Below are 26,076 nucleotides of genomic sequence, written 5' to 3'. Positions count from 1 at the left end.
GACTATATTAGTTTCCTAAGGCTGCCATGACACAGTACCATAAACTGAGTGGCTTAAAACAAGAGAAATTTATGTTCTCATAGTTCTGGAAGCTGGAAATCCAAGATCAAGCTGTCATTAGGGGCCTGCTCCATCTGAAATCTGTAGGGAAGAATCCTTCCTTGCCTCTTCCAGCTTCTAGCATTTTCCAGCAATCCTTGGCTTGAAGATGCATCACAGGAACATCTGCCTCCGACATCACGTGGGCATCTTCTCCCTGTGTCTGTCTGTGTCTTCCTTCTGTTTATAAGGACACCAATCATATTGGATAAAGGACCCACCCTATTCCAGTATGACTTTCTCAACTAATTACATCTGCAATAATTTTATTTCCAAATAGGGTCACATTCTGAGGTACAAGGGATTAGGACTTCAACATATCTTTTCTGGGGAATGGGGGACACAATTCAACACATCACAGAGGTACTGGCAGCAGAGAGAGGGGGGAAAGAAGCGAGAGGCTGGGGTATTTATTTCCCCAGGGTGGGAAGTGTGTATGTTCCCCTGTTTCTCTACTGAAGGCCACGGCCTTCATAACACACCCCAGCTCCTGTCCAAAGGCTCTGGGATGCTGGGGACCTCCTCTTCCTGCCCCTTCAGGTCTGGGGGCGCTAGCAGCTTCCTGATGCGCTAGCCCTCTGCTAGCAGGGCTGTGTGTGTATCAGCCTCACCTCGATTCTGGATTTCACAGCAGCTCCTGGAGGGGCCTTATTTAGATACAGTGAACACTGACAGTGAAAACACAGACCAGCCAAGAGGCGTTTCCACAGAGTCCACAAAGACAAGAGCAGGTCACCGCCCACACACGGCACTCGGGTGGCCCACCTCTGACTCCACTGCACTACCCTTGTTTGCTTTCCCAGTTTTAGTCCCCTCTTCCCTCTCCCTTTCTCCCCGCCTTTCCATCCCTTCAGCCTTTTTCTGTAAAGCAGTCTAGTGAAAGACCGCCCCATGGAAGGTTTCATGTACAAGAAATTACTATTTTTACGCACTCTCCCTTAGGGTACACTTCAGCACAATCCATACTTTTGTGGGCATTTTTTTCCTAGAATATGTTTGTAGCCAGAATATGGAACCAGCTTCAAGAAAATTAAACAGAACAAGAGAAGCCATGTGCCCCACAATTAAAAGAAACACTTCAAGTAGCAACAAGCACCCACCAGGACAGTCGGCCGTGCCAAGAGAAAAACGTGCAGCCGGAAACTCTGCCAAGTGTCCCTGATTTGTAAAGATTTTTTTCCATATTTAGGTAAATGAATGTAATTATTTAATGCCTCCTGCAATGGTAGTAGGATTGTGCGTGGGCACTTTCAGCATATGGTGCTGGCAACAAAATCCTCTTCAAGGGAGGAAAAAAGGTGGGGGCATATCACGGCTCAGACCTCACTCGCCAATTGTGGTGGTGGAGGTCTGCCTGGCCCTCAGCCGGCCTGGGGAGAGGGGGTAACTGGGGCAGTGGATTCCGGGTGTTTCACAAGTTGGTGGGTACAGCAGGCCCACATGCCACCCACGACCACCATCCATGCTCGCTCCCCAACAGCCTCCTGTGTTCATTCGTGAAGCCCAGCCTTTGGGGGTGGGGCCCACCTGCATGTAGTCACTTCCTCGAGACTTCCAAAAGTTACTGAGAGAGGAGGGAACTGAGCTCCTTCATGTTCTCTAGGGTCACTTCATTTTCAAGGATGCCACCACTGTTGATTCCCAGACCTGGAAATTTGTACAGATGGCCCCACGCCCTCAAACCTTCCCTACATTGGCAGGCCTATTACTTAGAACTGTACATAGAAGATGGCAAATCCACTGAGATCCCAAATTTGGATGATCTCATTCGAACCTGGCATCTATTATGCCAAAGGCATTCTCCAGTACCTGAAAAACAGTAACAGCAACATGCAATTTTTAAAAAATTGAGTCCTTAGTTTATACACTGAAGAGTACAAGGTATATTGCCCCTTCTGCGCAAAACTCGTAATCTCAGAGGCACGATGGGATAAACACACATAAGATAATCAGTGGGGCTCATGATGAATGGTGTGGTGTGGGCCTCTCTCTCCGGGCCACAAAAAGCTGGGGGGAAATAAGGGATCACACGCCAAACGTGAATCTGACGTAGAAGAGTGGGTAGGACTTGCTTACACAGACAGGAGGGAAAGACACTTTTCAGAGTATTTGTGCAGAGTTGGGGGAGCGGGAGTACAAACGGGGTGTTTATGAGAAGTGAAGGGGAGCATACCTTGTGGGCAGGAGGGGAAATGAGGTTGGATGAGCAGTCTTGGAGAACTATAAAAGCGAGTGTTCCACGAACTTTTTCTTTTTTAACTGTTACGTGCTTCAGGATCTCTAAAATCTTATTCCCCTATGACAATTAATTTTCACTTCATGACATCAGCACGCTCCTTCCAGGAGAATTCCTACTTCCCTCTAGGGACAAGTCAAGGACTTGACATTTATGCAGGTCAGGCAGGGCTGGAAGGAATGGCCACCACAGGTCGTCCTTGCCCCACTGAAGGGCGCGGGAGGCGCCTGCCATGCTTTCCCTCTTCCTTTGATGGGAATGCCCTCAGATGGAAGCTCGCAGCTGAATCTGAGTCCCAGTGTCCGTGGAAGTGACCAAGCAGGCTGGTTCTGTGTGGGATTGTCCCATGTTTATCTCAGATGCTATGATGGCCCACAGCCAGCAAAGTTGGACTGTAGTGTTGATGGATCCAAGCTCTGAAACAAAAGCTGCATTTCTCCAACTGTAAATCTGAAGCCCAGGCAATGGCCCTCAGGGACCCATCAAAGACTGTCCTTTCTTGAATTTAGACCATCTCTCTATTACTTCCAGCCAAATTCCAGACTGTGCACATTTCTAAGACTGGGGTTCAGTGCATTCTTGCCGTATGACAATCCTCCCACAACTTTGCCCATAACTATCTGATAGAGTGTGGAAGGGCAAGGACTATATTCCACAAAACACCAAGCGTGAGGGAGAAATATGCATCTACATCGTGAAAGCATGGCATGAGATGTGGTAAGCAAGACCCAGGGCCTATAGCGCTTGACAAATAAGTGTTTAATAAATATTAACTGGATGGATAGATGGATGGATGGGTAGATGGATGGATGAAATTTTAAGAATCTTGGGTTCTTGACCTGAGCTTGTCTTTTACATTTTGTGATGTTGTCAAGTCATATTGCTTCTAGGATTCTCTCTTTATTTGTTAAATGGGTAAATTGCCCACTGCTTTCTTTACTTCAACAGATTCAACAATCAAACAAAATTATGGCTTTGGAGTCCTGCTACTGGCCTTGGTGCCACACAAAGGAAAGGGATGGCCATCATCACTGCTGCTCGCATATGGAGGACTCTACAGTTAAACAACCTGCTTAGCTATGATATTCAAGACCTCTTCTCAACAATCGTGGGACTTCCCCCCTTCACCTTTCCTGATACCGGATCTCCAAGCAGGTCTGAACAATTTTGGATTGCTTTTTCTATGCAGAAGAGCAGGAAATGTGAAGTACAGAGGTGAGAGATTATCAGTGAATACAGACCCACCATCCTGGGATGGCTATTCCAAGTCAATCAGAAGCCTTAATACCTAAGTTGAATTATTCTGTTGTCTCTATGGCTCCCTGATTTTGTTTTCAGCTGTCTGGCCTAAGGACGTTTGTAAATAGATCAGACCAATCTGCTTTGTAGAACATCTACCATTCATTGATCCATTGGTTTAACATACATTTTAGTGCTGCTGCTACACGTTGGCAATGTGCTAAGTGATGGATATTTAAACCTTTATTTCAAGAAGTTTATAGTCATGCTGGTATAGCAAACAGATACTATTCTGAGTGCCAACTTCAGTCATTTGGTAATAATTGCAATGTTAAGCAGGATTCTGAGGCTGCATAAAGACTGATTAAAACTCTACAGTCATTTCCAGTGGGCATGTTGCTGCATATTAATGAATGTACAAAGGAGGCACTCCTACTCCTCAGTCTTAGGGCTGGATGTCACTCTATTGGGATAACACTAGCCCGCTCTTAAAAAAATTCCCTAAGACATAATGACTTAAATATAATAGAAGCTTATTCCTCACTCATACAATGTCCAAAACATATCTTCTTATTTGGCAGTTAGCTCGCCTCCAAGTGGTGACTCAAGGACCCAGGCCCCTTCCACATTGTGGCTCTGTCACCTGTAACATGTGATTTCCAGGTGACTCTGCTCTTCTACAGGAAGCCAGCAGAAGGAAAAGGGCGGTGGCGCAGGCACATTTCCTTCTCAAGTTCCTCAGTCTGACAGAGTCACTTGTGACTTCTGCTCCTATTCCACTGATGATAGTCCACGATCCCATCTAGATGAAGGGAAGTGGGCAAAGGGAGTTATGGCTTCCTGGTGACAACTTTATACTGCCTGTGTTGGACGGGAAGTCATCGCTTCAAACCATGCCCCGATTTCTTCCAGTCAAGCCTGCTTGAGATCATTTTCTTCTTCCCTGCAGCGAGCTTGATATCTTTTATTCAGTCGCTGGAGAGAGTCCAATCTGTGTCTCTACCTAGGAACTATCCTCACGTCGTTTTTAAGTAAGGACAGTCATTTCCAATTCCCTTCCAATATGCTGTAGAGCAAAAACCCAGAGAGAGATCACTCCATGTTCAGGGCCCCGCCAGGTGTTGTCAGGGGGGCTGTTTAAGGAAGAACACCCAACAAGATATACAGCCATAAAGATTTCTGAGACTTTGCCCCAGGGGGAATGCAAGGACTTGAGTTTCTCTTCACTAAGCTGCTCACTGAGACTCGGCCTTTACAACTCAATGTTTGAAGCTCTGGGACTGCTTATATAAACACGCTATTCTAACAACGCCTGGCAGCCCAATATAACATTCATTTTACTGTATCTCACAAGCCATATAGAGTCTTTATTGTAGAGGGCAGCATTAGATCTTTTCATAAAGACGAGCAGATAATTTTATCTAATTTCATTGACTGTGGTTAAACAGCGTTTTTTCTTTCTTTTTATTTAACCCCTTTTGTTGCTCCTTACAAGGTCCCTGCCAATCTGTCCACTGCTCTGTCCATGAAGCACACAGGAAGGAACTCTGGTTGCTCACTCGCTCTGTGTTATCTCCAGGCCTTTGCCCATGCCTTCCTCCTGCTTGGGCCCTCGTCACGCTGGAGTTCAGTACTGCTTCACTTCATTAATTCATCTTCAGACCTCACACCATTAATTCATGCTCAGACCACATATCCCTTCCTTAGGCAAGCCTTACCTCTCCTGTGTCAGATTTGATCAAGGCCTCCAGTTGTACTTTTGTTAACATCCTGCACTTTACCTTCATAGCACTCACCATAGTCTGAGAGGACCTATTTGTGGGACTATTTGAAAGATATTTCTTTTCTCTACTAGACTTTAAGCTCTTTGTGTAACTCTGTTACTAGCTCAAGACGTATTTGTTGAGTATCTATGGCTTCCTCTCTCCAAGCCTCACGTTCTCCTCTGACCCACAGTGAGGTAGCATGGAGGAATGGTAAGGGTCTCCTGGTACAGTCCGCGATTATGTGAGGAGACATCAGTTAATTTGTAGATGCTGTGAATTTACATTTATCTGCTCCTCTCCTGGAGCATGTGCCCTTGAACCCTAACCTTGGGGTATCTGGGGTCCAGATCTGAAAGGCATCCATAGAAGCAACACATGTGCATCGTCTTTCTGTGCCTTAGATGGAAAAACGTGATTGTGATGCTCGTTAGGATGCATGTGTGTGTGTATGTGTGTGTGTGTGTGAACTGGAATTTACTCATCTTATGAATTCAAAATAGGAATCCTCACGTTGGAGAATTGGACAAGACCTGACTTATTGGGGTCTTGAAGAGAATGAAGAGAATGGTGGATAATAGCTTTCATTTGGATCCCAGAGACATTCACAGGGTGTTTGCTCAGTCTGCTTCCAGCATCACAATGCTGTAGGTGACTTAGCAACTATCATCCTCATGTTACAGATAAATGAGGCAAGAAAGGACGAGGGACTTGTCCAAATCCCACAACCAGGAAGTAGAGAAACTGGACTAGAGCTGAGCAAGGCTCACCCTCAGACGGTGCTCTTCCTGTTGCATTGTCACAAGGCGCGAAGACCCAAGAGTCCCTGCAGACACGGTGACCTGGGGGCCATGGTGAGGGCTGTGGCTCAACACCTTCCCACAGTTTGCCAAAGCTCCTGGCATCTTCTTACAACATGGTCTGCATCCCCAGCCCCAGTTCAGGATGCCCGTTTTGTGGGACTTCCTAGGACAGCCAAGTCTCATACTGGCAGACAGTTGATCAGCAGCCAGCACAGTGCCGGGACGTAGACGAGGACTTAAACTAGTTTGGGTACATGTGGATGATGTTACTCCTTTGTCCCTGACCACTCCTTTCTCCTCCTTACTTAGGAGGCCTCCGTGTGGGGCTGTCTCCACGCGTGTGATCAAATACTTAGAGGTATAATAGCAATAATACAAATCACACTTACTGAGCACCTGCTCTACACCATCCAAACTTCACAAGGTATTGTTTAGTTATTTATTGGCTTATGTCCTCCGCCACTTGCCAGGTAAGGGAGATAAGTGGCAGTGATTTGCTCAAGGCCATAGCTAACAAGTGGCAAAGCTGGGATTTGAATCCAGTTTATTCTGACTCCCAAGCCTATTCTACTTTTCCTCCATCATGCTGCCTCCATTTGAGCCTTTGAATTGTCCAATATAGCAGCCCAAACCATCACACAGGCCATGAGTCAAGTGGATTGGCCAAGAAGAGCTGTTGCCAGGCTGCCTGTGTTTTTTGGGGGTGCTGTCTGTCTGGCGGGTGCCCTACTTCCTCAGAGGGCTGTGCTAAGCCCTTCCCTGTGCAGATCAGGGTGCCTAAGAGTCGCCCCGACCCCTCCCTCCCGAATCGCGGTTTCTCCTGGGGCCATTCAGCTGACAGCTGCGGAGAGGACAGTGTGCCTGCTGGAAAAGGGTCCATAATTGCCCCCTGGCAAGAGCCTGCAGTCCAACTTTGGAGAGCACAATTAGCATGCTCTCAGCTGGAACAATGGAAGCAGCAACAGATGCTTCCCATCCCAGGGATGCTCCAAGCCACAGCCTCTGCGAATGGGAGGCTTTCTTCTTCCCCGCCCAGGAGACCTGGCAGCCCTGCCAGCAGCCGGGGGTGGGGCTAGCTGCTGAGCTGGTGTGAGAGAAACATGACCAGGGTGAACCAGAGGAACAAGGCCTGCCGGAGTCCAGTCACCACCCTCCTCAGATGGCTGTGGCCACCCCATCCCCCCACTGGAGGAAGAAGTGGTCAGGACCAGCTCTGGTCTGAGCCACGGTTTGGGCAAACTCCAAAAATGTTGCCAAATGGTTAAGAGCAAGCGATCCAGAGTGAACAGTTGTGGGTTTGAGTCCCGGCATTGCCACTTATGAGCTGTTGTCCTTGGAAAAATCCTTAACTTCTTTAAGCCTTGGATTCCCCGTGTATGAAAACAAGGAAACAATAGTGTGGGCATCAAAGGTTTGCTTGGGGGTGAAATCAAATAATACATGACAACAGCTTACAATGAAAGTGCTGAAAAATGCACATGTAAAAATGACTTTTGCGTGTTGTAACCACCTTTATCTCTGGGGACAAGCGCATAGTATGTGCTCAATACACACACAGTCAGACTTAATGCCATTTGAAGGAGAGGGACCCACAGAGACCATCCAGCCTGGTAATGTTCAGACTGTTTACTTGCAGGGGTTTCGGGGCATCTGAAAGCATTCTTTTGGACCTTTGTTAACCAAATTGTGAAAGTAAAAAAGAAATTTGGCTGCTCATGAATTAATAAAATATATTTTAGCCTACTGGTGACCCCAAACATATTAAATTGTGTTGCCAGGTTAAATCACTTCTCTAAAGACGTTGGGATAAGTCTTAATTTGCCATTTCAGTCAAATGAAGATTTTGAGATTGCAAAATGATTATCATTTGCTTGTCTGCAAGAATCTCCTTGTTTTGCCATGAAAACAAACATTAAAAATAAATCAGATAATTTATTTTTTCCCATTACCCCAGATTTTAATATTTGGTTTTCATCAAGGTATGTCATTGTTTTTATTTATATAAGTAAATGTTAAATACGTAATGTGCTGATTAAATCCTACTTTTCTGTGTTTTATATATTGTTTTATCAAGGTATATCATTGTTTTTATTTATATAGGTAAATGTTAAATATGTGATATACTAATTAAATACTACTTCTCTGTGTTTTATATATTGAGGTTCCTTGTAAGATTCTACTGATTAAAAGTAAAACCTGAGTACCCCTGATTTTCTCTAGCCCCTTCATTGTGAAGGTGTGACTTTAGGCACGGAGAAAAAGGTTTGCCCAAGGATCACTGGTACAGAACTGGGACCGGTGACCGGGACACCCCACTCCCATCTCTGTGCACATTCTCTCCTCTCTCACCACCAGCGCCACCAGTTCCTCTCTGACCTCCATGACAAAGCCAGAGACCACCACGTCCAGATGCACTAGACACTCACTAAGCTGGATTAGTGCACAGTTTTTGGTGATTCTGGGCATGTTATAGCCCCATAGCAACATTTTGACCCAGTAACAGAAGCAAAAAGCCCCGGATGTGGGGATCCCTCGTCCCTCTGACCTCCATGGAGCCCAGATTTCAGGAGTCCCTAAGCCTCTAAGGTTGGTTTAGGGAATAGTAACGGATTTCTTTCTAACTTTTTACCCTTTCCTTCCTGTTTCCTTCCCGCATAGCCTCCCTTCCTTCTGTAAATGTCAGTTGAATGCCAACTAGGATCAGACATTGTTCCAGCCATGATAGAATGTTCACCAAAACAGTCCCAAGGTGTTTACATTCTACTGGGGGAAGATGTGTAATAACTGAATAAGTAATAATGATAACAACAGTACAAATGTATTACGAATGATGAAAATGCTCAAACCTGCCTCACCTGCACATGTCCTACTCTTGAGTCCGTCTCAGTAGGGAGAGGGTCCCCCAAAGCGGCTCAGCGGAGCCACTGCCGCTGTGAAGGGCAGAAGAGCTCTCTGTTTATTACTCAGTGGTTTATCAGGTGCCCCAGTTTGAAAGAGCAGCCGCTTTCAGCTCCATCTAAGGAGCAGCCCTAGCTGCTGTCACTTCCCACGTGAACCTGGGTCCATCATCTGATGTCTTCTACGCCAGCTTTCAGGACTCCAGCCTGGCAGGCTTTCTGAGGAATTCTGATTTTGTCCTGGGACAACCTATTGGGCAAGGTTGAGGGGTCCAAAACCAGAAGGGCAGAGGTGCAACTTCACTCACTGAGGGTGGAGAAGGGTCCCTGTGGAAGCTTGCCAGGCCTACTGAGAGTTGTCTGGAGACCTTTGGCACCAAGTCTCAGCTTCTTTTGTATTAGGGATCAGTGGAAAGTTGCTCAGGAGCCCTTCTGAAATAAGCCATCTCGTGGCCACCCTGCGATGTCACCTGGGCTTATCTGGACCATCTGGAGGAAAATGGCTGCCAGTGCATTTGTAACTCATTGGCAAGCTTTCCCATGGGGGCCTGGGAAATTCCTAGTCCAGCCCGTGGACCTGTAGCCCATCCAACATTCCTTGATACCCTCTGCCAGCTTGGCCTATGCATCATCTCTGTTCCATCTCAACACATCCATGGATGCTTCAAGAAGCCATTGTTGACTTATCAGCTTTGAAGAGAGTGGTGAAGGGTTGTGTGATACAACACAGCGGTGGCTCAGAGCCAAAGAGGTACTGAAGAAACAGAGACCAATGGGGTCACCCTAATCTCTGCCGAATAGTTTGATTTTTGCCCCTGTATGGGCAGGAAGAGGGACGACGGAAGAGGCTTTCACTGCATCGCTGTTTCTTCTTTCTAAGAGTCCTCAGTGCTCAGAATCATGACATAGGCTCAAGAAAGTGGAACCTCAAAAGACATTGAGGTTCCTACCTATATACCGGAGGGGTTTAAATTTGAATCACACAGAGTTTAACTGTTTCCCATTTATCTATTAATATTTTAATTTTCTAAGGCACATGCGTAATATATAAAAATAAAGGATATATATGTACGTATGTATATAATGAAAAGCTTACAAATAAAAATATATTGCACCTTTAAAACCCTTTTCTTCAATGCTGGCTCCTTCTTACCTCCACAGTAGTAGTCACAGTTAAGCAGTTTGGGGTGTATGCTTCCAAGTCCTCTTCTATGATTTGCATAGACAGAAAGAATGTACCCTGGAAAACAAATGGTATTGTGTTATGATTTATTGATTTAACAAGTGTTCAGCTGTACATATAACTCGGAAATTATTTTTTTCCTGCTCAGCCTCGTATCTTAAAGAAGACCCCATGTTGACAAATACAGATTCACCTTAATATGTGTAACTGCTCTCTGTATGTTTCATGGCTTGCTTCACCATTCTTGTGGTGATGGACACTGAACGAGTTACCCGTTTTTTGTCTCCCACAACAAACATCTTGCGCGTGCTTTCATGTACATGTATTTTTCTAGGACACATATTGAGACGTGAACTCCTGGAACAAAGGGTAATCCCACTTTTAATTTTGAAAGATACGTTCAAATTGATCACACTGACATGACGACTCCGATTGCCACTCCTGCCAGATGATCGATTCTTTAAGAAATCATTTTCTCTCTATCTTGGTCTGTGTGGGTTTTCACACTCGGTTTTCCTTATTGGTCTTCCTGTCCAGTTGCTTCCAGTCTTAACATCTGTGGTGAGATAGCGCTGAAGTTACACGTTGGTTTGCTGAGCAAACACAGGTAATTGATTAGAGAAGCAGCTGACAGTCTGGCTTCCGTTGCACAGGTCTGTGAGACAAGGCTTCGTCTATTGTCTGTTTGCTGATGTGGTGAGAAATGCTACTGGCTTAGAGATCTTTGTTATAGAGATGTTCGACTTAAAATACATTTGTCTGTATATTAGGTGGACATTCATCTCTTGTACAGCTTCAATATAGTATTTGTTTTCTTATTCTAGTTTTAAAAGAATAAAATGATTTTCTAAAAAGAAAAATAAAAAAGAATCAAAGTACTCTGCAATTAGTGTCAATAACATGGGGATACAGGTTTTTATTTTCACAAACCATAGAATGGGTCCGCTCGGCAGGTGTTTCTTCTCCATGCAAACACTTGGTGGCTGGTCCATAGTCAGCTTAAAGAAACCGCTAATGATCTGGCTCGATAAGTAGGCACACTAAAGAACTGATCTAAGAGAATCTTATTTTGACTTCTGGTACACATTTTCCTGCTAACTTTTAACATATGTAGCCTGCAGGCACGCTTCACACAAACCTCCAGCAGTCTAAGGAAACGGCGATCAGTCAGAGAAATGTGTAAAGATTGGAGAACACGCGCAGTTTTCACTTTAGATGTTGTCAATGAGTAAGTATTCTAAAGGTACTTTTCTCACCACTTGGCTGTAAAAAAAAAATCCATAATGCGGGGGTGCTCCGACAGTTACACATTTAATGAACACACCACGCTAAGGAATATTTCTTCAAATTTGATAACTGCTTCACTTGCATTCAAAGACAGGCTAACTAGAGATGTTGAGTTTTACTGGAAATAATTCTCCAATTTATCTAATTACATTGAGAAAATCTTCAACAATCTCTGGCCTTCTTTCAGCATTCAAACCATTTGAGTATAGGCAAAGATGGGGTTTAACCTTGATCAGTAGAGAATTTGGTAACCAAATGATCAATGTAAATAAACACTCATTGAGAATGTTGACGTAACTCTGCTCGTTCTTTTTTCTGCCCCCTCCCCCCATGATTCGTTGGATGTCTTCCTCGTGTGGAAAGATCATTCTACTGTTTTTTATTATGATAAGTCTTCTCTCCCTAGATGGATTCCTGAAGGAGAAAGGCCCTGTTTCACCTTCTTTCCTTACCCCCGAGGGTCCTATTGTGCGGTTTGGCATTGAACAGGTGCTGAATGAATGATGGTGAGAATGGAGGACGCTTCAGAAGTTCCCGTTTACCAATCACAATCAAAAGACTGTCTAGACAATATTCTTATCAATTCATCAAGCAATTTTCTTCAAGTATCTGTGAATATACCTTAATTTAGAAGCGAACTTTGAGTTATTTCCTATGCTTGAAAGTATCACCTTGAAGTACCCTAAAAGTTCACAAGGAATTAGTGTGATTTAAAGTTAAGATGGTGGCATAGGCTTACTAAATACTGCCACCCTATTCCAAACACACAGCAATAATAGGTATGTGGGTAGGATATCTTCAGCTGCAAGTAACAGAAAAATCCCAACTCAAATCAGAGCAAAGAATAAACCAATTCTTTATAACAGATCATGGAAGTGATGAAGGAGGGTGATTTCTTGGTTGGCTAATTCCATGACTGCACAACATCATCAAGGGCCTTTCTTTTGCTTTCTCAGCTCTGCTCTCTTCAGCATGCTGGCTTTGCCTTCAGGTTGACTCCCTTTTGGACAGAAGATAGCTGCTTCTAGACCTCACTTACATCAACATTCTGTGTAGCAAATAAGACTGTTTCTTCTTATGCTTCTTTTTAAGAGAGAGGCAAGCTTTCCCATCCTATTGGCTGGAATGTGTCACATGACCCATTTAAACCAATCACTGTTCCTGAAGAACCTGGCCTTGAATAGGGAAGTGGTTGTACCATTGGGGTCTGTTATAAAGAAGGAAGGAAAGTGGCATTAGAAGGCAACTGCTTATTATCTGCTACAGTATGCACAATTAAAGTCAGAAGATTCAAAAAATATGACCATTCCCCAGATAGCATCCTCATGTCTATAGAACCAGAACAGAGCACAGAGCCATGAGCAGGGCTAAATACACTGGTCTACTAGGTATTACTTTCAACTTCTGTGAAGTTTCTCAAGTGAAGTTGAGAACTAAATCAATTTACAAAGATCAAAAAAAGAAAGTAAAGAACACTCAGTACCTACCACCAGATATAAGAACCACTGAAATTCTGTGTATGACTTTCTAGAATATTTTCTTTTTTTTTAAACAAAATTAAGATTTTTCATCTTAAAGTATGATTTATCTACAGAAGAACTCAGCATTTTTAAGATTAAGTTCTCCAAATGTTGATAAATGTATATAGTTGGGAAATCACCGCCATGATCAAGATACGGGACAGTTCCATCGACCAGAACATTCTCCCGTTCTCCTGTGTAGCCAGCTTCTCTCCCTGCTCCTATCCCTATTTTGTGTCCCCACAGTCTGCTTTTTCAGGATGGTCACATAAATAAAATCATGCATTATATAGTGTTTTGAGCTTCTTTCCCTTAACATAATATACTTGAGATTTATCTGTCATTGCATGTATCAGCAGTTTGTTCCTTTTTATTGATGTGTAATACATATTTCTTTTACATTTCTGCTAATTTTTCTAATAGTATATTCTTCACTTAAAATTTTACATTTAGCTATTACTAGTGGAATGAAATATATTTTATGTGTATTGGCCATTACAATTCTCTCTAGAGTGAATCAAACTGTCTTCCTTTAAAATACACCATGAGGGAGGAGAATGCTGTCTGATTTCACTTTGATGTTGAATCTAAAACAGTCGAACTCATAGAACCAGAGAGAAGAACTGTGGTAGCCTGAGGTGGGGGAAATGTTGATAAAAGGGCACAAACTTTCAGATGCAAGATGAACAAGTTCTGGGGATCTAATGTACAGCATGGTGACTATAGTTAATAATACTGTAGTGTACACTAGTAATTTGCTTGGAGAGTAAATCTTATGTGTTCCCACCACAAAACAAAAAGGGAACTGAGCGTATGTAAAGAGATGGGTGTGTTAATTAAGTCAATTGTGATAATCATCTCACAGTGTACATATATTAAATCATGTTGTACACCTTTAAAATACATTGCACACCCTAGATATACACAATTTTTAATTGTCAATCATATTGCAATAAAGCTGAAAAAAAATCTACCATGATGCGGGTTTTTCTCACCATCATCGCTGCCCATCAGTGATGTGGTTTTACTGTCTAGTATTTGGAGGCTTAATTGACCAAGAAATTTCATCTCTGGTCTAGTTTGCATTGGCTCTGTCTGTGCTGATGGAGGTTTCAGACACGTGCCCCTAACAGATGGGCATTAATCCAGGGCCTTAAATTATTTTGGTGGAGGCAGGAAGAAGATGATTCTAGCCCTTTCCACCTGAGTGGCAAGGAGGAAGGGAACTGGAAAACTTAGGTTCACTTTCTAAGGTATGCCGGCCTCTCTGCCTTATTCTCACCAGGAGAACTGTTTCTCCCCAGCCATCCCAGAACCAATACAATGAAAATTAATGAGCTTGTATCAATAAACATTTATGAGGCTAGTTTCAGGTTAACAAACTAGGCCCTTCAGGCAAAGTCCATCCACCTGCCTAGCTGGATAAAGGGGCATTCTTCCAGAAGTTGCAGCCATCTTGCTCTAATATGAACATACAGCTCTGTGGTTGATGGCAAAATCTTTAAAATCAGCTGGTCCTGGGTTCGAATACTGACTCTGACAGTAGTCTAGCAGTAGAAGCTGCTTAACTTACTGCAACCTTGGTTCCTCAGCTGCCCAAAGGGAAGGATAACAGCAATAATTAGATCTGAAAAACATCTAGTGCAGTACCTGGCACGTTGAGGACTATTATAACCAGTGAATGGTGGCTATTGTTAGTGTCACTTGGAGCAGAGTGACCGTCCTATAGATGGATCCACAGCTCAGGGGTCTCATTTGTTCTCTTTCCTCCCAACCAGACCCAAGCAGGAGGACATCGAAAGAAACTGAGCACACTCTCATCAGAATTAAAAGGCTCAGCACAGACTTTGGAATTTTCATGTCTCCATACTTCCTTCCATTAGACTCTGAGCGTTGCTCCATGAAAGCTAAGCCTTGATCCACTCTGCCTATCAACAAATCTTGCCTCAAGTGTTGGTCCAAAAGGGTTTAGCTCCCGTTTCACTTTCCAGTGGGGCGTTTCCTTCTATAGGCCCAGAAGCTGGAAGGGAGAGGCCAATAGTGTATTAAATCCGAAACACAATAGGCCCGAGACATACATCCATGCTTTTGCCTGGGGAGGGGCAGCGTGCGGCAGAGTAGAAAGAGCGTAGGATTTGGGATCTAAAGGACCAAGGTTTACTTACTGGCTCTGAGCCTCAATTTCCTCATCTCTACCCTCAAAAGATTGTGATAAAGATCAAATGAGAAAAAGTCAGCCACCAACATTTGGTTCCCTTCCTCCTCTCTTCTTTGGTATAATTAATTCTGTATCATTTCGGTTCTGGTTCACATCACTGATCTTAGAACCCAACATCTCTTTTTTTCTCTCCTCTTATTTTTCCCCTGCTCTTCGGCCGGAGTTTTTAGCTTGGATGAAGACTCTTGAGGGTATGGGCTATGGAGGTTCTGGGGCATACACTCAATCGACTCAGCATGTTTACTTAACTTGTACAACTAAGTGCCATCTTCCTGCTTGCTTGTGTATTCTCCCAGAGGTGATGGCTCTCATTGACGATGGGACTCTGCCAGGGACCTTCTCAAAAACGCTGCCCACCTCCAAGTTCCCTTCTGCCACAGGCTCCTGCAGCTTTCACGGGGAGCAGGGTTGCCACGCAGAGCCAGCCACGTACATTTCCATCAGCACCTTCCAGCACTAGGCTCAGATGCTAGAGGCACCTTTTCTTCTTGCCAAGATGTCCTTTCTTTGGAGGAAAGGCAGGCCTTGTTGGTATCAGTCTATTTTCCCTCACTTTTCTTGTTGACACCCCAGGCGCCATCTTCAAAAGCAGTGTGTGCTTTTGTGTGGTAGAGAACCAGAAGGGGTCCAATTTTACCATCAATCATATTTAATAGCATATGCTATTAATGTAATTTTGTTATTGAAGATTCTTAAATCTATTCAGTGGCTTGCACAAGACAATTATGGTTTTTAAAAAGTACATGCATGCAATCGGATATCACCTTTAATTAGAGCTATAGCAATTAAATATGGTCATTATACATGTAATATAAAATATTCATTCAATAACAGTTGATGTGGCATTTCCTTCATTTAAAGGAAAATGACATGGACCCACACAATGAGAATTCTTATTAATTATTTGGTGTCTTATAAAAGACTATCTGCTAGCAGGAGGATGTGAAGGAGAGTGTGGAAGGACGCAGCTGACATTTTGAACAGCTTTCCTTTGCCTCAGAGCCAAGTTCAGCTCTGCACTCACAAGGCTCGTAGTTTTAAGATCCACTCGCTGCCCAAAGCCAGGCTGTTTGAGTTCAAGTTTTAGACTTGATTAACACCAAGGCCCCCATGGGCCCCCTCTAAAGTGAGCGCAGGAGTCTGAAACACGTGTACAGCAAGTTCTCATCATGAAATCCATATCTCTTTCATGAAGTGTTTTGCTTTTGGATCGTGACAAAATTAATGTGTGCTCAATGCTAAAAACGCTTCCTTGGAGGAAGTCAGGGGGAGGTGAGACGGGATCGGGGGAGAAACACCCCAAGTTCACCAGCAGCCAAATCGCACTTTAGATGTCAGAAGGCACATTTACTGAGCATTAATCAAGAATCAGGATGGTTTGATTAATTTTTTGAGTAATAAAAATTTAAGACAGAAATACATAAAATCGACTAAGTAAATAAAATAGTAATTCTTCTTCCCCAAATCTGCCTTAGTGCTGTTTTGTGTTTTGATGTAATTAAAAAGTGGAGAGATTTTTCCTTCCTTGGAAAAACTAATGGTCCCAGTTTATGTTCCTTTATTGTATGTTCTCTGGTCATTTTGTGACTTGTCATTTAAGAGCCCGGGAAAGAGGCTGCTTTGTATCAGGAGAAGGTTTCAACTGGTTCCCCAGCCTCGCTGCTACAAACATATTGGCCAGAGAAGGATATAGAAAGGAACTACAGAAGGTGAATAACGACGCCTCCAACAATTTAGAATGTTTGAAGTTAATTATCCTACTCTGATGACTGGTTGTCTAGACATTTTAAGTATTTATTTTGTGGTGTCCCCTACAGTTCATAATTAAAGACCTAAAGGAAGGCTCCTGGAGGTTTTTACTGGCCAGACCAGAAATTACCCACACAACATACTGTGCTTGGGCAGAACACAGGAAGGAGTCGCATTCCTTTTTTTCATGCAGTCTGATCGGAGGCAGTGGCTCGAGTATTGACTGTCTTTGAGCCACAGTGGCATTAACGAACCTGACTGAGATCCGTGAGGCTCAGCTACGACTCTCCGCCTGCCCGGGACTCAGTTTGTCAATTGCTCCTAAGAGACAGAATGGGAGATTGTCTGATCTGCCCGGGTCAGGAGATCCTGATTTTCAGTCCCCTGACATTACCGTGTTTCCCCGAAAATAAGACCTAGCTGGACAATCAGCGATAATGCATCTTTTGGAGCAAACATTAATATAAGATCTGGTCTTATTTTACTATAATATAAGACCAGGTCTTTAATATAATATAAAATATAATAATATAGTCTAATACTGGGTCTTATATTAATTTTTGCTCCAAAAGATGCATTACAGCTGATAGTCCAGTGAGGTCTTATTTTCGGGGACACACAGTATCTATGCATCAGAGTCAGAACAGAACAGGACACTGAACTGAGGTAGGCATGGTGAAATTGTTCATTCATTCATTCATTCAACAAGGATTTGTTCAGTGCCCCTATGTCAAAAGCACTGAGTTAATATTTTTGGAAAGAGCACAGTGATTGCGTCTAAACCTTGGCTTTGCTGCTAATGAGATGTGTGACCTTGGGCAAGTTGTTCAAGTTCTCTGATACTTTGTCAAATGGTAATAAGACTATTTATTCTTTCATGGTTGTTAGATGGATTAAGCAAGAGAAGACACATAAAATGCATTCAACATAGTGCCCAGGATATAGGCAAATGCCTAGTCATTGGGGATTTTCGATGTGTGCAAATATTTGCTCCTGATTTAATTGATGCAAAGGTGGTATGGAAGCTGTGGAGTTCTATGCACTTGTTATGGTGTCTTCAGAGCCGTGAATCTTTCCTAAGCTGATGGTCTCAAGGATACACTGAGAAAAGGTTCAGTGAGGGTCCTCTGCATTGGACCTTCCCTTCCATCTGGAAACTAAACAACCCCCACCCCCACCCCCGAATGGAGTAAAATATCACTGAAGAGAGGCCAAACCAGGTGCTAAGGAAGCCAGGCTGGTAGAGATCTCAAGGGGCAGGAAGGACCCAGCTAGGCTTCAAGGAGGAGGCAGCCTGTGAGAATAAGAGGCATCCTGTTACCACTCAGAGACCGTGCTCCCCTTGTTTGCCCTCTGCCTGGGCCTCTTGGCTCCTTCTTCTGGAGTCTCCCAACTTTCAGAAAAATATACAAGATACACGCAAACACACACACACAGACACTCAACTACGGGCAGAGCTTACATGAAGCCTGGGATGAGCCGGCAATATAATTAAATTCCAAAGTGTGTGTGTGTGTGTGTGTGTGTGTGTGTTATAGTTCTTTTTGTGTGAAGTTATAGTTCTTTTTATTTATTTATATATATGTGTGAAGTTATGGTTTTTTTTATTTGGTCTCCAGGCCTGTTATCCCCAACCCTTCCTTGGGAATCTCCTGCCTTCACATCACACAGCCCGAGTGCCATATGCAACAGTTCAGGGCTGCGATCTCCTCGCTCATCTTTGCTGCTTCTCTGTGTTCCTGGAGGGTTCTGATGTGTCCACAAGTTCATTGTGAACTTAACTCTTCGAACTTTCTCCCTTTCTTGAGCCAACCTTTGTCTGCCAGGCTTTTGTGCAGTAGCTGAAAACTAAGCCATTCTGAGGAATTTCTAGAGAAGTGAAAAATAGCCATGTCATCCTTAACTGCCTTCCTCATGCCACAAGGATGGGTGCGTACATCAGCTATGCTTGTGGGCTGCGTTCTCTGAGTCAGTAGCAAAGAACGAGCTTCTAAAGAAGGGTTGGTTGAAGGCAAGGGCTGCGCCTGGACCCCAAAACTTAGCACATGGAATGAATGGGCCAGGGACGGGCAGATGGAGAAGAAGACAATTGAATGGATGAAAGAATAAATGCAGAGAGTTAAACTTCCCCTCCAAGATAAAGAGACTCAATTGCTGGACTTTTGTTGAAACTCGTGGAATAGAGAAACCGTTTTCCACAGGAATGGTTAGGTATAAAGAAAATGTAAATCCAGAATTAATAGGGGCTTCCACATAGGGAGACCCTGCCTGAGCCAAGACATGGAGGGAGGGGGGAGGGAAGGAGGGAGGGAGGGCGAGAGAAGGAGGAAGGGAGGGAAGAAGAAAGGAGGGAGAGGGGAGGGAAGGATAGAGAGTGGGAGGGAGGGAGGAAAGGGGGTGGGGGGAAGCAGTGTCCTGAGGACATTATTTGACCACCTGCTTCCAGCCCTGCCCAAGTCCATTATACTCCTGGACTTTTCTGCCGTCTGAGTCAAAGAGTTCCCTTTTTCCCTTAAGCTTTTTTGATGATTTTCAAACAATAGTCCTGACCGATACAATGATTGGGGAAGGGTGGGTATTATTCTGATTTTTCTTTTGAACGTATAGCAGAAGATAACTAAGAGAAAAGGCAGGAAAACATGTGTTTTATGGTATGTTCCACAGCAATTTATGTTCAACAGTAATTGTTAAGGGGTCCCGCTTTACATTAGACAAAGCTTCTTTAACAGCTAGTTACCCCTGGCTTGACTGAAGCCATCATGGTGGAAGGGGACCGTCACCTGGGAAGAGGAAACAGGTGTGTTGGATTCTGGTTCTCTTTTGTGGGGGGCGGACAGAGACTGTGTTTTCATCCCTATTTTTCAGCAAATAGGTCAATTGGTAACTTTCTTTTTTCTGAATAACATCTCTGAAATTAATATCCACTTGTTCCTCTGATTTAGGTACTGAAAAAATCCTTTTCTGGAGAAAAGTTGACTGAGGTTGACTATTAGCATATCCACCCCCCTCAAATTATGTTCAAAGTATTCCTCCAGGTTGGAAAAAGTGGATTTTCAACAGCTCTGATATTTTCCCTCTGTTTTATCAATACTGCCTCATGTCAGCGTGGGCAGGCCAAATGGCCCTGGCTTCATCCCATGAATTAATGATTCTTCAAATCAATTTAATCTGGAGCCTAATAAATTTTCCTAATGACAAATCAATGTCAAAAATAATGAAAGAAGGAGTGATTCAATGTGATTGCCCCACAATCTCTACCTCCCGAAGCAGACATGTATTATCTGAAGGGCAGATTTAGCATTTTCTCTTTCTACAACGCATGATGCTTTTCCCTACGCAGACTGAGTTGTCAAAGGCAAGAATGCGGATTTCTTTCGCCGCCTACAATTAGATCTACTAGTATTTACACATTATCCTTTTCCAGGCTTTTTAAAGCCTGGCCAGAGAGTCAGCATCAGAGAAATAAGTTCTTTCACGTTGTTTGTACAGGCAAACAAAAGAAAGGATGGAGGGAGGGAGGGAGGGAGGGAGGGAGAGAGAGAGAGAGAGAGAGAGAGAGAGAGAGAGAGAGAGAGAGAGAGGCAGAGAGAGAACTACATGGGTTTCCAGAAAATGTTTAAATGTTGATAGGTGAAAGTCTGTAATGGATTCCTGCAATGGAGAAAATGGTCGGGAAATGAACAAAACAGGTTCTTGGTTCGTCCCTCCTAACTTGAGTTCTATTGCTTGAGATAAGCATGTAATGACGCTATTAAACGACCATTATTTTCAGTCCCAGACACTTGGTTGACAGCTCCGAAGACTGACTAATACTTGGTAAGAGCCTCCATGTGTCCACCATCGTCAGGTGCTATCGGTGCTCGAGGAGATTGAGTCTCAACTCTCATGGAACCTGTAACCAGGACTAAGGATGCAAATCTAACACAGACCAGACAATTAGAAGAAAAGCTGGGTGCTGATAATGATGGCAGGGGCTGCTCACGTCCAGAGGTAGGTGAGAGGCCAGCTGTGCAGGACAGTAGGAGGAGGAAAGTCATGTCTAAGAGGCTGAGATGCAGGGTTTAGGCGAGAGGGCAGGGACCAAGTGTCAGCTGAGAGTGAGGACACAGCTCTGCTAGACAAGAAGGTGATGTCCTCGTAGGTTCTTCCTCATTCTAATGGGGAAGAGATTCTGAGCTGGACACTGACTTGCCTTCTTAGGAGCCTTTTCAGTGCTGAGTCCTGGAGCAGTGCTGGGATGATAAAGGTATTTTTGACTGTGCAAGGTCTTGCTTCCAGGTGCTCCATCTGTAAAGAGCAGTGGAGATATATGCTCTTTGCATTTATCTTAATTCTCTAGACTACCTTCAAGTTGGGCTGAATGATATGGGAGTAGAAGAGACCAGGCCAGGTGACCCCAGGAAGATTTCAGAGTAGGTCTCCTCGAAGTCTCAGAGGCGTGCTCCTCCAGGGTTATGAAACTCATACCGCGAACGTCTGCCATAATGGATGTGCTTAATAATACCCATCGCCCTTCTGGGAACAAGGTTCAAAACAGCCCAACCTTTCCCCTCTCAGAGCTGAACATCATCAAATATTTAAGACCGGAACTCTCCCTTACCCTGGGTCATTGTTTAAGATAGGGAAGGAAGGGAAATCCCAGTCTCAATTATGGCCATCTTGAGATGCTGATTTTACTTAGACATTTAAGGAGAAACCAGGTGGGTTGATGGCAAATCAGATCAAGCTCCCAGGACTTGGCAGCCAAACCCTCTTTTATGCAGCATAAGTTACTGAAAGAGGAGAGCTGGTCCTTGGGACACCCGATGGTTGGGCTGCCCTTGGATGCAGATGGTCTGATGTGGCTGACGATTCTGTTGATTGTTCCTCATGAGAGTTGTGGGTTTGCACAAGTTGGAGGCAGGATTAGGATACAATGGGAAATAAACAGCAGGAAAGACCCACCCCGAAGATTTTCCGTATACCATCAAGTTTTAGAGTGCCATTTTTAGCGTTTTTATTGCTTATCAAATAGAAACTTAGTTCATGATTTAAAAACAGAAGTATCATATGGCTTTCTCTTTTATCAGTTAAATTGAATGAAAATTTATTTTTATTTGCCATATTGAATGTCCTTGAGATAAACGTTACTGGGGTGAAATGGATTGGAGGTCCGTCAGCAGAGAGTTGGGGGGGTCTTGGTTTGCCGTCGCTCTGGGAAACGTCAATGGCTCTAACTCAGAAGCACCCCACTGCCCAGGACAGCAACTGGGTATCCCCTTTTCATTTAGAGATCACTCTACTTCGTGAGCTCCACGAGGGAAACAAAAAACACTTTACGTCCTTTCAATGTCCCCCATGTATATTAGCATATTACTATGCGTCTTGCGAAGCCTTGCAGCGAAGAGCTCTGGTTATCCAGCACATCACATATAATGTGACAATGAGACAGGTGCGTTCAGGTGACATCCCTTCACCTGGTTCTATGCAGAGTCTGCTTTGGGAAACGTGCTGTCACCTCTGTCTTCATTCTCTGGCCCGTCCCCACTCACCCGACATTCGGCACCATGCTGGGCGCAGAGGTGGTGCTCACCTTATACCCGGGAATCCATTTTCGACACTCACGATTCTATCTGACCCTTGAAACAAAAAGTCTTTGTCTTATAGGCAAGGAAAATGAGAGGCAGAGAAGTATCTTGACTGATGTCTCCTCCCTTCACATCTGTGTGTTCTCTACTTCACCATTCCGGAAGGGACCTGGGCAGGAAATAGAGTTACCCCAAAGCCTGGAGAATGGGAACCCCTGAGCACAGGAAGAGTTCTGACACCTCTTGACATCCCCACTCGCTCTGAATGCCGCATGAGCTCATGTCTTTAAATGGGCACAGAAGAAAGTGTGGTGTCTTGAGTGATTTCCTTTCAGACCAGTTATTACTACCTTTTTTCTGTTTAAGTGCTTACTAAGCACCAGCTATTTCTAGTAGGTATTTCATGTAAATTATCTCATTCAATCCTCCCAAGAATTCCAGGAGATCAGGGAACTGAGGCTCAGAGAGGTAAGACAACGTGCCCAAGGTCACACTGGAAATGGTAATGGTGGGATTGGATCCAGTGAGGAACATCCCCTACTTCTCGGTGGCAGCTTCTGCTCTGGGTACGATTTATTCTTTTTCATTTCGGCCTCCTGATGTTACTGTTGAAATCTACTTCTTTCTTGTTACTCTCGGAGCTGGAAAATGGCCTCTGCCTTTGGGTCAGAGGAGCCGGCCTTTGACAAAGGACCCCCAGAAGAGCAGCTTCTGTTCAGGCTGCACCCCCACCTCTTCCTGTGGTCAGGAACGTCTGTGATCGCTGCCCCTTCCTCCCGCATCTTCCATCTCTCCAGTCCCCCTCCTCTGCCCTCAACCCCCAGCACCGCCATTAATGAGAATCAGAAGGAGGGAGAGTGGGGACTTGAAAGAGTAATTCCTTTCTTATTTATAGGTCTCCACCAGAGGCCCAGGGGCAAGGAGTGTGGTCTGTACCCTGAAGCGAGGAGCAAAGCTCTCAGAGGGGCTGGGTCCTGGCTGGGCTTGGCCTGTGACCCCTCATGCCTTAATCTCCCCAGCTGTACAATTAGGTAAAAGTTGGACTACAATGAAAACCAGATGTTTCCATCAGGAGCGAAGTCTCCTGGGCAAACAAATTAAATAATAAATAAATGCTTTCGGTTTTACTGGAGACTGGCCATTCCATACCTCCCCCCAGGCTCCAATTAGAGTACTCCTGTTGTCTTTTGGAGTCTTAAAACCCAAGTGTAAATAAGAAAGACTCCTGGAACCCCAGAAAGGCTCGCTAGTTTTGAGTTTTATTTTTGTCGATTGTTTGGCTTTGGGTTGGTGTTATGCAATGTTGCAAGCCAGCTTTTACAAATCATCGTGAGTTTAAATTTACATTCTGGTGTGGGGGTGGAAGGAGGCGATGCACCAGGCTGTAACCTTTTTTTTGGACACTGTGGAACCATTGATCCTGGGACAGTCTCTGCATGAAGTCTTCTGGGGGTTACAGAGATGTAGCATGCTCTTCGCTCAATCTGCTGAAACCCCAAATCAAACCCAAACCAGAGGGATGCTGGCTCTAGGAAAAGCAATACTGAGCTTGGCTGTTGAACTTCAGCCATTCACTTGAGAATGTCCCTACGGCATTTCTATCTGCTTCCCTGCCTAACTTGGTGTTGAGAGGTAATCATACTTGGCTGAGTGAGAAACTCATAAGGCCTCAGACATTACTTTCATTCATTCTTTTATGTGTAAACTCATGTATTCATTCAACAAACGGTTACTGAGAACCTGTTATGCGCTTCACACTTTTCCTGGCACTGAGAAAGCAGCTACAAAGCAGCAGACCAGAGTTCCTGCCAATAGAAGAACTGAAAAAAAAATTTCTGATTTTAAATCTGTTTTGGCATTAGAGCTCCAGTCATTCCCATTTAACCCTTGGAAAAAATTCAGGCAAATGTGTTTTGACTGACAACAAGATGGCGCACTTAAGTGAGAGCTAGCTCTTGGGACCGCCCCCCGCGGCCACTTTTGGCCTAAAGGGATCTGAGCTTTCCACCGACACAGCTACAGCCATGGCTCTCATTTAGTGGGTCCCTCCTATGTGCCAGGCATGGGGGTAAGCATTCTACACGCATCACCTCATTTTATCCTCACTGCTTTGGAGTCGAGGAAACTGAGCCCCCAAGAGTGCCATCCTGCCTGGTGCAAGTTCTCCCCTTCCTATTAGCTGCCAGGAAGCAGGAGAACATGTCCAGGGGAAGTTGCTATTCATCCAGAGCCTAGTACACGCCAGACACAGAGCCGGCAACGTTCTGCACGGTATCTCTGTGAGGTCACTATCGTGATCCTCATTTCACAGCAGAGGAAATGGAGGCTAATCAGGGTGAAATTCCTTGTCTCGTGTCACACGGCTCGTAAGTGTCAGAGCCAGCATTCACATCCAGGGCTTTCTGATGCCTAACTCAGCATTCAGTCGCCTCCCTTTGAGCTTCGTGTTTTATAAGTAACAGAGCGAACGTCGGAACTAACAAAACCAACCTCGATGGCTTTGCTTAGATCTCCTTGACTTTGGAAGGACCTTAGCTCTCAGGACATGCTCTAGGGAGCCCAACATTTACCCTTGAGACCCCAGAAAGGCTCGCTAGTTTTAACTTTTGTCCACTGTTCGGCTTGGGTTTGATGTAATGCAATGTTGCAAGCCTGCTTTTACAAATCCTCATGAGTTTAATTCTACATTCTGGTTTGGGGGTGGGGAGAGGCGATGCACCAGGCTGTAACCCTTTTTTTCGGTCATTTGGGGAACACTGATCCTGGGACAGTCTCTGCATGAAGTCTTCTGGGGTTTACAGAGACGTAGCGTGCTCTTCGCTTGATCTGCGGAAACCCCAAATCAAACCCAAACCAGAGGGACGCCAGCTCTAGGAAAAGCAATACTGAGCTTCTGGTCAAAACAGGACCCTGGTCAGAGGAGGACACTGAAGCCAAGAGTGGTTGTGTCCCTTTCGCATGGTTGATTTTGGCAGAGACGCTGAGTAGATACACGCTGTGGCACAGCATTCTCTTGGGCAGAATGTGGGTGGGGAGGGCACCGAGGTGGAGCTGCACGCCGCAGCCACCCTCACACCCTTCCCTGCCATGTCCCCCTGTCCAGCTCCAAACTCAGGACAAGTCTGGGTCCAAGAGGGACATTCCTGATGACGACATGGATCTTTTGTCCTTTATGCTTATGCTTTGCCTTGTTTGGGGTTGTGTATCAGAAGGACCCCTACTGAACAGCAATGATTGTTGACGACTGTATACACATATAACCATCACGTCAATCAAGACGGAAGGTCTCTGTCTACCCAGAAGGTTCTCTTGTGCCCCTTTGCGTTCAAACTAGACCCCCATCCACCACAGATAACTGCCAACGTACTATCTCTATTTCCTTATCTCTCCCTTCCTCTCTTTTTCATTTCCTTCTCTTTTAATAATACTGTTTTCTCCTCGTATGCAAGCTGGTGATTCCAAATTGCACATATTCTTGGGTCGTTGTTTTGTTTTGTTTTGTTTTTAATATCTTG

The 26,076-nt window shown here is 44.5% G+C and overlaps 1 protein-coding gene across 6 annotated transcripts in view; it reads right to left on the bottom strand.

Moving 5' to 3' along the window:
* Positions 1-26,076, bottom strand: part of LOC109447697 (uncharacterized) — a 121,284-nt gene that overhangs the window by 25,400 nt on the left and 69,808 nt on the right. For all 6 annotated transcript variants that reach the window (XR_016022104.1, XR_016022105.1, XR_016022106.1 and 3 more), the window contains one exon: positions 10,191-10,277. Coding sequence is in view for 3 of the 6 variants with exons in the window: in XM_088800350.1 (XP_088656476.1) it covers positions 10,191-10,277 (87 nt within the window). In the remaining 3 variants the exon portion in view is untranslated. The remainder of the gene's footprint in view (positions 1-10,190; positions 10,278-26,076) is intronic.

Source organism: Rhinolophus sinicus, chromosome 8, assembly GCF_057876585.1.
Source record: "Rhinolophus sinicus isolate RSI-liver-muscle chromosome 8, RSI-T2T, whole genome shotgun sequence".
NCBI lineage: Eukaryota > Metazoa > Chordata > Mammalia > Chiroptera > Rhinolophidae > Rhinolophus > Rhinolophus sinicus.
This window is presented reverse-complemented; position numbering and strand designations above follow the sequence as displayed.